The sequence below is a fragment of the Palaemon carinicauda genome, chromosome 35 (assembly GCF_036898095.1).
Source record: "Palaemon carinicauda isolate YSFRI2023 chromosome 35, ASM3689809v2, whole genome shotgun sequence".
In the NCBI taxonomy this organism is placed as follows: Eukaryota; Metazoa; Arthropoda; class Malacostraca; order Decapoda; family Palaemonidae; genus Palaemon; species Palaemon carinicauda.
This window is the reverse complement of record NC_090759.1, coordinates 54,134,580-54,149,167: the sequence shown is the minus strand read 5'-3', so window position 1 is coordinate 54,149,167 and position 14,588 is coordinate 54,134,580. Positions and strand designations below refer to the sequence as shown.

Sequence of the window (14,588 nt, the reverse complement as noted above, 5' to 3'; positions counted from 1 at the left end):
TGACTATTTATGTATGTTTATATGTATGTACATATATATATATATATATATATATATATATATATATATATATATATGTATGTATGTATAGGTAGATACGTTGATAGATAAACAGGCATAGGAAATATTCCTATTTCTGGCGGATTTGGATTTCACAAATCTGCCCCTGACCGTCATGTGATTTGAATCTAATCTCGAACTTGTCGACCTAGAACTGTAAAATATCCATCATGGCTTAAATTTCATTGTTATGAGAAGTTTTTTTATTTCTTTTATTTGCATTAATTTTGTATCTGTTAGTTCAACCAATTATGATATTTTCTGGTATCTAGTTGTGGATTTTTCATATTTATATCTAATCAGTTTATGATAATGCGCACTTTTCTGGAAACCGGAAAGCTCAGTATTTATGCTTTGACTTATATAATTACGCATATAACTAAAATGAAACACACACACACAAACATATATATATATATATATATATATATATATATATATATATATACTCTATATATATACATGTGTATATATATATGTTATTGATATATATATATATATATATATATATAGATATATATATATATATATATATATATATATATATATATATATATATGTATATATATATATATATATATATATATATATATATATATATATATATATATATATACTGTATATATACACATTATATATAACATATACACATATGTATAAACGCTGCTTATATGCCTTACCGTGTGGGAAAGGATTTACGTATCGTCACGATCAGTAAAGCTGTACTAGTCAGGCTCACCCATACTAGGTTGGTTTGCAGTGAGCAATCAGACGAAAATCTTCCACGATTACCAATTCCCACTGCCCAACGCACTGGCCAAACCTCAGACAAAAATTTTGAGAGTTCCAGGTTCATCAAGCGAACGATTAGATTGTATACGTTTTTATGAAACGAGTCTCACCCCCCCCCCCCCATCTCTCTCTGCCTCATCAGCCCTCTCTCTCTGCTACCCCTCCCCCGCCTCTCTTCTCTCCCACACAATACCCAAACAAACATACATTTTGAGATATCCTGTTTAAGTGGCGATACTACCGCTAGAGAGTTATGGGGTGCTTTGACTGACCAGACAGTATTACATTAGATCCTTCTCTCTGGTCACAGTTCATTTTCCCCTTGCCTACACATACACCGAATAGTCTGGCCTATTCTTTACAGATTCTCCTCTTTCCTCATACATCTGACAACATTGAGATTACCGAAAAATTCATCTTCACCCAGTGGGTTAACTATTGCACTGTAATTGTTCATTAATTGTTATTATTATCATTATTCACTAGCAAAAGCACGAAGATAAATTCATTTCTTACTCTTCAAAAGAAAATCCTGCTTTGGTAGCTGTAATGTATTTTACGTACATTCTACAATAGAGGTAAATATTTCTTGACACCAGGTGACCAGATTGTTTGGTGCATTATTTTATTCTTTAACAGAGAAGTAGTGTGATATAATTAGAAAATAAATGAATGAATTAGAAAAATAATTTAGAGAGAGAGAGAGAGAGAGAGAGAGAGAGAGAGAGAGAGAGAGAGAGAGAGAGAGAGAGAGAAGCAGTCGGGCATTGAAAAAGAATTTTCCTCCCATTTTAACTAATCTCTTTCATGCAATCAATTAATATCTTAGACGCACATATTTATTTTTCTCATTTCATTATCCTTGTCTACTGATGTTCTTAACCATGATGATATAACAACATGCACGTTTCCAACACTCCTCAGCATGACGACCAAATCAGTGTCGTCAGTCATTGGATACTAGAAAGCATACACCCCTGGATTTACTTATGTGGATCTGCTACGATATTTTTGGTTAGCTATTTAGCTGGAAGTGAATGAATGACGATCATGCTAGGAAGTTCACTTTCAGAAAAGATAATATTCAGCCAAGAAGTTCACTTCTAGAAAAGATAATAATCAGTTAAGAAGTTCACTTCTAGAAAAGATAATATTCATCCAAGAAGTTTACTTCTAGAAAAGAAAATATTCAGCTAAGAAGTTTACTTCCAGAAAAGGAAATATTCAGCCAAGAAGTTCATTTCTAGAAAAGATAATATTCAGCCAAGAAGTTCCCTTCTAGAAAAGAAAATATTCAGCTAAGAAGTTTACTTCCAGAAAAGAAAATATTCAGCCAAGAAGTTGACTTCCAGAAATGGAAATATTCAGCCGAGAAGTTCACTTCTAGAAAAAATAATATTCAGACAAGAAGTCCACTTTCAGAAAATAGAATATTCAGCCAAGAAGTTCACTTCAAGAAAAGAAAATATTCAGCCAAGAAGTTCTCTTCTAGAAAAGATAATATTCAGCCAAGAAGTTCAATTCTAGAAAAGATAATATTCAGCTAAGATGCTCACTTCCAGAAAAGAAAATATTCAGCCAAGAAGTTCACTTTCAGAAAAGAAAATATTCAGCCAAGAAGTTCACTTTCAGAAAAGAAGATATTCAGTTAAGTAGTCCACTCTCAGAAAAGAAAATATTCAGCCAAGAAGTTCAGTTCCAGAAAAGAAAATATTCAGCCAAGAAGTTCACTTTCAGAAAAGAAAATATTCAGCCAAGAAGTTCACTTGCAGAAAAGAAAATATTCAGCCCAGAAGTTCACTTTCAGAAAAGAAAATATTCAACCAAGTAGTCCCCTCTCAGAAAAGAAAATATTCAGCAAAGAAGTTCAGTTCCAGAAAAGAAAAAATCCAGCCAAGAAGTTCACTTCCAAATAAGAAAATATTCAGCCAAGAAGTTCACTTTCAGGAAAGAAAATATTCAGCCAAGAAGTTCACTTTCAGAAAAGAAAATATTCAGCCAAGAAGTTCAGTTCCAGAAAAGAAAATATTCAGCCAAGAAGTTCACTTTCAGAATAGAAAATATTCAACCAAGAAGTTCACTTTCAGAAAAGAAAATATTCAGCCAAGAAGTTCAGTTCCAGAAAAAAAAATATTCAGCCAAGAAGTTCACTTTCAGAAAAGAAAATATTCAGCTTAGAAGTTCACTTCTAGAAAAGATAATATTCAGCTAAGAAGTTCACTCTCAGAAAAGAGGATATTCAACCAAGAAGTGCACTTCCAGAAAAAAAAAATATTCAGCCAAGAAGTTCATTTTCAGAAAAGAAAATATTCAGCCAAGAAGTTCACTTCCAGAAAAAAAAATATTCAGCTAAGAAGTTCACTTCTAGAAAAGATGATATTCAGCTAAAAAGTTCACTCTCAGGAAAGAAGATATTCAGCCCAGAAGTTCATTTCCAGAAAAGAAAATATTCAGCCAAGAAGTTCAGTTCCAGAAAAGAAAACACTCAGCCAAGAAGTTCACCTTCAGAAAAGAAATATTCAGTCAAGAAGTTCAATTCCAGAAAAGAAAATATTCATCTAAGCCGTTCACTTTTAGAATAGATAATATTCAGACAAGAAGTTCATTTTCAGAAAAGACAACAGTCAGCCAAAAAGTTCGCCTCCAGAAATAAAGTCCAGAAAACTCTTGAAAATTCTGACGTTTCGTCTCCTGTCCTTGGGTTGGTTTGTGAAGTGCTGAGATTAGAGGAGAAACCTCAACAGTTTTCGAGAGAAAACAGTTGACTAACGTTGTTATATAGTAGGTTCGAGTTGAAGTATCTAATTGATTCAAAATACTGAGAGAGAGAGAGAGAGAGAGAGAGAGAGAGAGAGAGAGAGAGAGAGAGAGAGAGAGAGAGAGAGAGGGGGGGGGGGGAAATTTAGTAATTAACCAAGAAAAACTGGGGCAAACATTAGATGAATATAAGTGTTGAAGATTCTAAATAATCCATAATACAGAGAGAAAGAAAATTATAATAATTAGCAACTAAAAACTAGGACAAACAAAAGAGATATAAATGTATTGACTCAGTGAGGAAACTATTTGTCTGTTAGAAACGCGAACGCCAGTTAAATATATCTCGACTTTTGCAACATAGGAATTTATTCTGTAATAAAAACTCTCGTATAACTGTATACACAGTAACTTAAATTCACTCCGGCACGTGACAATTACATAGATTATAGTCTCAGGATCTTGACATTAATATCTGGGTCAGCTGTGTCATGAAAGTTCTATATATCTCCGACCATCTTATTTTACGAGAACATTTCTTCCGTCTCATGTCAGGTGTTAAAATTATTTAATTAAGATCTATTTTGATGTTGTTACTGATATTAAGCTATTTTACTCTAATTGTTCATTATTGCTCTTCAAGTTAATTTTTTCCTCCTTTTCTTTCCTCACTGGGGTATTTTTCCCAGCTGGAGCCCTTGGGCTATAGCATCATGCTTTTTCAACTAGAGGTATAGATTTGCTAATAATAATAATAATAATAATAATGATAATAATAATGATAATAATAATAATAATAATAATAATAACATGAGGCTCTGGTCCTGTCACTTCTATATCATTAGGTATTCGGTTATATGATTTTCCTTGAAATAAGATAATCTGAATCATTTCAATGATATGATCTTGCGCTTAAATCAGTCAAAGATAATAATAGGATATGCGATTTCATCGTGTGCACTACACGTGAAATAATCAGTAGGCTTCTACACCACCCACATTTACATAGCGTTGTCGTAACAGCAAGAAATAGTATGCAAAACTGTTTGCATACAACAATTTATGTCGATATATCATTGATATTCTTTCATGCTTAGTAACTATCTTTTTAACATGCAAAGAGTTTTTTCCATCTTACACAATTATAGATTAATCGAGGGAACTATTAAAGTGGATAATCTTTCTGTTGCGCCCCCCCCCCCCCCTCCCACTCCACCAACAATACCTGACCAAATGTCCATTTTAAGATATCATTCTTGCGTGCAAAGACATTTATGAGTTAAGAAAAATTTAAATTTTCATGTAAAATGTAATTATTAAATCTTAGATCAGACTTCACATACTGTATATCTATAGATATATATGCTTTCATTTTATCAAAAAATGTGAAACATTTGATATGGATGAAGACTTTTCTCACTCCAGCTACGTGTTGTCATATTGGAATTACTGAACTGTAAGCAGGTATTTTGCAGTTTTGCTAACAGATGTAACAATCACCACGTGAAAAGTACGGACAGATTACCTAAACCCAAATCTGATCAATTTTATTGATGTTGACGTCAGCTGATATAATGTGTAACGTTTTGTCTACAGAAGGCTTGTAAATGATTTTCATAAAAATAAACCTTGGCCATCTTTCTCCTGAATGTTCAAAAGGGATTATCAATTGTTTTTTGACAATTGATCTACAGTTCTTGATAAGATTAGAAATGCCTTGCAAAAATCATATCATTTGACATAAAAAAAGACTTGATAGGTAATTATGATGACTGAGAATATAGAAAACAGATATGATTTGGAAAATATTTCAGGAGTGAGCGTCTAATGGAAAACGATGTAACAAAAGTCAAAGTTGGGGGAGTAAAAGTCTGACCACTCTTCTTTCCTGTGAGCTAAACAACACTCAAGAGTATAATTTTGACATTAACTGCCATTAGGTAAAACAATTTATTTGCTTCGAAGAATATTTTGATTTTCATAATAATTATGAATTATGAAACCTATTTTTGAAAAAAATAGATTTTCACTCATTATTAATATCATTATAAATCATTATAGGGCATATACATACTCTTTTGTTGTCATTCTGATAAAAATCTATAACCGTGTGGGGCCTATTACATATCATCTATATCCAATCTGCCAATGTCTATTTTCTATAGCTGAAATTCACATTTCATGGCAGTTTGAGTGAGGGGAAATACAAGATTAATATGAATCTTGAAATCTGCATTCAAGAAACTAGTTTCAAGTAGGATCGAATGAATTTAAAATCACAAGTGGTCGACCTCAGCAAGAGTGACATTTCTTCCAACTGAGTTTACAGGTTGGTTAGTAGGTCCTAATTAGGTCCTAATAAGGGAAATTATAATGATGAAGACAATAATGATAATAGCCAGTATGATAATACTATTTCCTTTTAAAGAGAATACAGTAGATACAGTTTGTTAAAATAGAATTTAGGATTTTCCTTAATCTCCGCCTTTTTCTGTGAAATAAAGTTTATGACATACATATTATATGCACACACACACACACACACACACACACACACACACACACATATATATATATATATATATATATATATATATATATATATATATATGTGTGTGTGTGTGTGTGTGTGTGTGGATGTGTGTATGTGTGTGTACTTTTTGTTGGCTTGCCTGCGTTTTACTCTTTAGCATTTCGATAACCATTATGACCAACAAGCTGAACTATGTGGACTTTGCAATATAAACATTGATCTGTATTCAAATAAGGAATAAATTCATCGATGAATATCATTATGACTGTCTCTTTTTGAATAATCAGAAAAGATCAAGAGAGAGAGAGAGAGAGACAGAGAGAGAGAGAGAGAGAGAGAGAGAGAGAGAGAGAGAGAGAGAGAGAGAGAGAGAGATTTTACTGGCCTGAAATGTATACCAACCCAGATTATACTTTCTTGGCCTTCTATCGATAATTTTGGAGCAATTGAGTACATTGAAGGAACCTAAATAAATCTATAATAACCACTTACTTCCAATGCCTTGAGGATCAATATTCATCATCGTTTTCTTCCACACTTGACATTGACAGAAAACGGATTGCACCCTTCGTATATCCATCCACGCCTTCATTGCATGTTGTTTTGATTTTGTCAATCAAATCCAAATAAATAATAATGAGCTTTAGCGGTGAATTTCTAACAACAAAACTCGCCTTTTCTTCATGTGGGTTGGTTAAAAATTCACGTTTAAAAATCCCAATTTCCATCTTATATAACTCAAATGAAATTTTCTTAGTTTTATGAGCGAATTTCATTCAAGTTAATCTTTCGAATGCAATTTAAGATATTAACGAGATTTAAGATGGACTTTAAAGATAAGGCTTATGAATATATGAATATCTATATATTTTCACGAAATCTTTTCGATTTTCAATGATTTTATTTATTATATATTTCATAAATGTTTCTTACAAGTCATCATGGCGAATATTTATCTGGCCGGAGAATCACAGTGACATCTTTGTATAATATAAAATTAATAATAATACCAATTCCCTAATATCGCAAGAGGGTCTGCCCCTCTCTTTTATTCTTCTCCTGTACTTCTCTTTCTCCCTATTTCCTTAATCTTTCCCATTCCAAGTACCTGCCTTTGAGCTATAAACTGGATTGTATCCAGGGGTACTCTTCCTTTCCCCATATTCCCCACTTCCCTATTATTATTATTATTATTATTATTATTATTGTTATTATAATTATTATTATTATTATTATTATTATTATTATTATTATTATTATTATTATTATTAACAAACAAACAACGGAAGCTAGACTCAATCATACTTTTGTCTCATACCTATGCGGATCATATTCTTCTAAGGTACGTTATCGTTTTTGTTCTCTTCTCATCAATGTGTCTCGCGCTTACTTGAGCGGAAAATTACTGGTTCGCGTATGCCCTCATACTAAGAAATAATTGTCAAAATATTATTCTAAAATTTGTCCGTGATCGAAGCCAGATAATTTCTTAACAGAAATGATTCGCATAATATCTAGAATTAAGGTAAAGAATTTCAATTTTCGGATTTTTCCTGGAATAAAGGATAGCAAGAACCATACCCCTTTATTTGTAGGATATATTTGTGTATACAGCCTACAGGAACATTGTTATGAACATACTTTTATAATTTGAATTTGAACAGTCATAACTAGATATCCGTGTTAACGTCCCATTAAAGTTTTGAAACTTTCTCGTTCTTCGAATTAGTTTAGATGGGTTCTTTTCATAATTTAACCTGCTCATCAACAAGCAAACGTCTTCTCTTATTTATCATAATTTTATGAAAGTCCTTAAGATAATCAATCAAACTTTGAACCGACTGTTTAACCTGCTTAGATCCTACCCCGTTGGCCTTAAGCATTACGACGCAAAATTTCTCTCTCTCTAAAAAAATAAAAAAAAGATAAACGGAGGTCAGATGCCTGAGAAGACACTAGACCTAGTATAGGAGGTGCCTTGACCATGATTCGATGCCCTTATTTGGTCTTAGTAGTGCCCACCTGGTCCTGGTAGTGCCCGTTGGGTCCCGGTGTTGGTCACTGATCTTTTTCTGCCCATTGGCTTTCAGTAGTGCTCACGGGGACATATAGTGACCAGTAGGTTTTAGGCGTGTCGACTGGATCCTGGGGGTACCCACTTGGTCCTAGTAGGACTACCTGTGAGCTAGGGGGGTGGGGCATCTGGGTATTTGTGAGATTATTTGGCGCCCCAAACAGGAGTTAACCCTCCACACGAAGGTATAAAGTCTTGTGATCGCCTTGCAAGTCATCAATTCCTGCCTCCCTTTCGTAGCATCATGAAGATCACCGTAAGTTCGAACACTAACTGTCCGATGAATTTCTAAATGAAGGTTCTATGGCGTTTAAACAGAAAGCCCAACCTCTTTAAATTCTTAAATGAAAAATTCTTTACAATTAATTATAATACTTTTATCGTACTGTTATTACAACCAACTAAATTTCACTTATTGATACTGGTATTTTACTTGCTGTAGTTATAAAATTCATTTTTTTGTATAAATCTTTTGGCCTTTCGTTAGTTTTATTGATTTAATTCCTAGTGGTTATATTGGCTAGATTGCCTTGCTATTGCATATCTCTCATTCTACATTATTATTATTATTATTATTATTATTATTATTATAATTATTATTATTATTATTATTATTATTATTTCCCCAACAGCTTCTCATACTCATCTCCCTGGCGACTTTAGCTGCAGCTAAGCCCGTCTCGGTTCTCAATTATGATTTGGAAGATATTCACCATGATCAAGATATTGACGACGATTTGGTCGTGACTGGGTCATACACGTAAGTATATTTACATGTGTTTTCCCTTAAGTAACTGAACAACAGGAGAAAAGTAAACACAGGAAAAAGTGACGAAATGAAAATGTAAAAGATTGATAACTAAAGTAATACAGATACTAAATAAAGGGCAGATATTGCTCCAAGTTAAATCAATCAACAAAAGTAAAACAAAAGCAACAGATAAATAAAACTTACAGTTGAATAAGAAATAAAAGTAACTCAGTACTTAAATGATATAAAAATATCAATCTTTTGAACGCAGTAACAAAATACCAGACAAAGTTGTCCAAAATAAACCAAGCAACAAATGCTTATATTTAAAACAAGTAATCATGAGCCTCATTTCAGTTATGTATGACGTAACTATTTAACGTTGTTACTGATTTTCATATCTAATAAATTTTTATGATATCTCATTTATGGTTTATTCGTTACTTAATTCTTTTCTGTACTGGGCTCCTTTCCTTGTCGGAGCCCCTGGTCTTATAGCATTCTACTTTTCCTTTTAGGGTTGTAGTTTGGCCAGTAGTAACAATAATAATACTAATGATAATAACATTAATAATTGCTCATGTACTCTATCACAAACCTTTGTTATATAGAGTAGGTGTGACTCTTTAATTTTGCCATCAGGATTAACTATATCGTGCCAAATTTGCCGGCAAATGTCGAACGATACTAGAAAGATTGCTCATGACAACAGTACCTCTAAGAAATCGATTGATTAGTCGAAACATGACGAAATATTTCAATTTTTCAGATGGACTTCTCCCGAAGGCGAACAGTTCTTCGTCAGGTACGTCGCCGACGATGACGGCTTCAGGATTGTCGAATCCAACGCCGTTCCAGTTAGTAATACCGGAGTACGTGTGGACGGACACCAGGGGTCCTTCGTATCCTCCGAGGAGCTATTTGACGATAGGAAATAAAAACGAAAATCACCGAAATATGTGAACGAGTTATCCCTTAGTACACATTTCAACTGTTAAATTGGGGATGATCGCCTCTTCGTATACTTACGTATTGCTGTAAATAATTGTATTTATACAAATAAAATCAAAACAGTTTCACTGATATTGTATTATTTTTATCTATTTACCAAAAATAAATAGGCCTTATGATTTAGATGATCCCATGGTTTTATCATTACTTGAAAATGAAGGAAAAAAAATTGGCAAAACTTTGTTGCCGTATTAAGAGATATTCTGTGCTGATTATTAAGGTTTCTATCGTTATCCGCAAATTAATTCCTTACCATATGAAAATAACATATATACTATTAACTGACAATAATACGTGATTATTTTTTTACTCGGCAAATATTTAACTTTCAATAATAGAAAACGTAATAGAACTACAAGCAAAAATGATTGAAGAATTAAGCTCTCAGTCATTGAAAATGTAAAGACGAAAGTAAGAAATTTCAGGACAAAATGTTGAACATTGAAAAGTGTAAATATTAGTGTAAAAATGGCATAACTGAAAAATAATGGTCAAAGGAAACTTTTACAAAAAGATGTGCCTATTTGGAGAAAACCCGCAAGTAATGACAACGAAATGGCCATTCAATATGAATATCAATCAAATACTTATGACCAGTTATATTAAGACTGCTGGGTCTCTATAGTTTTTTTTTCAATGTGTACTACACCAAACATTAAACGCTATCCATGTCAAAAAGAAGGATATTTCTGTTTGATTGGCAAATGCAAATTTATAATGCTGTTTGATGTTAATCTGAAGTTGAACAGTTTAACTTTACAGTAATTTATTGTAAAAAGAAAGAAAAGTCTAAACTGCTGGGCTAAAATAGGCAGAAAACATACATGTCTATACTTTAAATACAAATATCATTGGCCTTTATCTCATAGAAAAAACTTGCTTTATTTGTTGACGTAAGAATGACCTGGTGGTCAGTTAATTGATATTAGTTATTAACATGATAGCCATCGGAATGGAACAAAAATCCTTTTTTGCTGAGAGGAATGTCGTTTAGGTAAGAAAAAATCAATTTAAGTGTATGAATAAAATGTAAAAGGTAAACATAAGTATACTTATATATACATATTTATATAGTATAAGCATATATATACACATATATATGAATATATATGTGTGTATATATATATATATATATATATATATATATATATATATATATATATATATATATATATATATATATATATACATATATACATATATGTATATATATAATTGAGATACTACCGGTAGAGAGTTATGGGGTCCTCTGACTGGCCAGACAAAACTACATTGGATCTTTCTCTCTGGTTCATTTTCCCTTTGTTTACACATACACCGTATAGTTTGGCCTATTCTATACATATTCTTCTCTGTCCTCATACACCTGACAACACTGTGGTTACCAAACAATTCTTCTTCTCTTAAGGGCTTAACTACTTCACTGTAATTGTTCAGTGGCCACTTTCCTCTTCGTATAGGTAGAAGAGACTCTTCAGCTATGGTAAGCAGCTCTTCCAGGAGAAGGATACTCCAAAATCAAATAATTGTTTTCTAGTCTTGGGTAGTGCCATACCTTCTGTACCATGGTCTTTCACTGTCTTGAGGTAGAGTTCTCTTGCTTGAGGGCACACTCGGGCACAATATTCTATCTTATTTCTCTTCCTCTTGTTTTGTTAAAGTTTTTATAGTTTATATAAGGAGTATCTATTTTAATGCTGTTACTGTTCTTAAAATATATATTTTTCTTGTTTCCTCTCCTCACTGGGCCATTTTCCCTCTTGGATCCTCTGGGCTTCTAGTGTTATGTTTTTCCAACTAGGGTTGTAGCTTAGCAAGTAATAATAATAATAATAATAATGATAATAATCATAATAATAATATATATATATACATACACACATAACACACACACATATATATACATATATATATATATATATATATATATATATATATATATATATATATGTCCAAACACACACAAGCGTATATATATATATATATATATATATATATATATATATATAAATATATATATATGTATATATTACTCCTTATTACCTTTGGCCTCGCCAAGTCCCCTCCCTAACCCCGGCTATATTGTGCCCTAGACCCACCCATGTGAGTTCAAGGGCATCTGCTCTGTCATTCACTTATTTTTTTCTAAAGGATCAACCAATGTCGAGCTGAGACACTGGCGACACACGTGTACAATGGAATATCATGGGTAGCCTTTGAACACAATGGGAACACGTACAGTACATATACTAAAATTCTGGTATGTATATACGTGTTTAAAAGCTTAATCATGATAAATATATACTGGTCCATGGGACCCTTAAAAAAAGACGGCTAATTATTTAGATACACATGCACGCATACACACACACACGCGCAGACACTGTTTCAATCCTTCCCACCCTCCCCCTTTCCTATATATATATATATATATATATATATATATATATATATATATATATATATATATGTATGTGTGTGTGTGTGTGTGTATGTATATATAGCTAGAGAGAGAGAGAGAGAGAGAGAGAGAGAGAGCCACGCACTTGATGTTTATTATGTATACACCTTTTTAATTTTGCATAAGTATTTATTGTACATAAAATAACTATAAATAAAGTTACATGAAGAATATCTCGTTCAAAACAGTTACTTTCCAGTGTTGTAGGACTGCAGATATAATAAACCATTTGCCCAATTTTTTCCTTTCTAAATTCCCAAGAGAGTACCTTAGTTGTGATATGTTCACTTTACAACCTCCTTTGTAATGTTCCATTAGGTATGTTAGGGTGGGTATTCTTATCGTTTTTAAATATAGTGGGTACATTGCTGGAATTTGGGTGAGGTGATATGTTGATGAAACATATATAGCGACATGACGTAAAGATATATAGGGACATTTCCAAATTGCTACACGAAATATTTTGATGCTAGTGTGTGAAAAATACTATGAAAAATCATTGAATGACTTGGTGAACCTTTCTAAGAAGAATGATCATAAGGAATAAAGTAAGAAGAAAAGGGCCAGGTGAAATACAAAGCAAGTTTCGTAAAAGGCTTTCAAGCAGCAATGCATATCCCAGCCCCCACTTTGCTCCTGCAAAAAAAAAAAAAAAAAAAAAAAAAAAAAAAAAAATTCTAAAATGAAGATTTAAAAAATTCGCATACAGTTTTCGAAACTGGTGAGAACAAAAGATGAATCACAATCATTCTTTTCTAAAGAGGATAAATTTATGTATTTTAAACCAATTATCAGGGTATAATATTTTCATGACGTAAAGGAATTTCTTGCACTTTTACTAGGTATAGGTGCGATGTAAATGAAAATATACGGAACTAAACCCAGCGCTGTGAGATATTTAGAAAGATAAAGATAAAAATAGACGACTACATAACCAAATCAATACTTATATATACGAAAACAAATAAACTCAACCCCACCAAAAACAATCTGTAAAACCTGCTGGTGTTTATGAGCTGAAACATCCTTCTAAGAACGTTTGGAGACCACAAATCTCTTTCAAGTCTGAACCTTCCATCCACAATGGATTCGTACCCCCAGAAGTTATACAAATTGCACCTTAAATAATAAAAGATTTGTCGCTTGAGGACAAAACTTATGACGTATCTCAGGATTTGACGCGAACGACAATGTTTCATAATGATGCCGGAGACGTTAATCGATGTCTGTATTTCTTCCATCTTCCTCTTTTTCTTCTTCCTAAAGAAGCGGGAAATCCGGCTCATCCTATTAGTGATTCTTAATAGAGTTTTTTTCAAGTAAGGTAACGTGAGAAATGAATTGGAGAATGACCGTGTAATTGATCTCGATGTCTGTAAGTGGACATACATGGTTGGTGGACAGTTCACGAAAATTTTACTCATGTAATTTCGCCTCTAATCTTGATTTAATTTGTATTTAGGAATCTATAGTTCATGAAAAGAAAAGAAAAATCATAGATCCTTATTCTTATTTACTATTATCTCAGATATTTTTATCATGGAATCAAGGAATACAAATTTTTTGTAATAAAGAGAAAAGCCGGTATTTAATTAGGGTTTTCAACAATCACGGCATTTGTCTGTAGATCTCCCAGAACTTCTTTGTTAAAAACTTCAATAAATAATTGAACATCCCTAGAATTTCGATGTTTTTAATTAATCAATTACTAATGAATGAACGTAATCAGTAACCATAACCTGTAAAATTGTAAATAAAGATGTTAAATGCCTCAGATAGGCGAATATCTATTCGGTATATAGGCTAGGTTTTAATTTAAGAACAGTAGGAGCATAGACTATATGACATATTTTATTCTATATAAGCATATAGTATAATAGATGAACATCTGATATGTGATTTCTTAATATTCTAGAATTTTAATAAGGGCAATCAGAGAGAGAGAGAGAGAGAGAGAGAGAGAGAGAGAGAGAGAGAGAGAGAGAGAGAGATCATATCAGGCTTATCTAAGGCAAAACTATGCCTAGCAACAACTTACAAGTTAGGTCACCTATATGTCAACTTAGGGTTGGTACAAGGGGTAGCCCAGGCTGAGTAGCAGAGGGATGACTTGTATAAAAGCCAAACCTCACTTCTCCTGAAGCATCAC

General features: G+C 32.6%; 1 protein-coding gene across 1 annotated transcript; it reads left to right on the top strand.

Moving 5' to 3' along the window:
- Positions 1-8,316: 8,316 nt before the first annotated feature.
- LOC137627494 (uncharacterized) lies at positions 8,317-10,042 on the top strand. The gene is made up of 3 exons (XM_068358579.1): positions 8,317-8,472; positions 8,849-8,976; positions 9,737-10,042. Exons 1-3 carry the CDS (start codon positions 8,461-8,463, stop codon positions 9,903-9,905), a joined length of 309 nt encoding a protein of 102 aa, XP_068214680.1. The 5' UTR covers positions 8,317-8,460; the 3' UTR covers positions 9,906-10,042.
- The last annotated feature ends 4,546 nt before the right edge of the window (positions 10,043-14,588 follow it).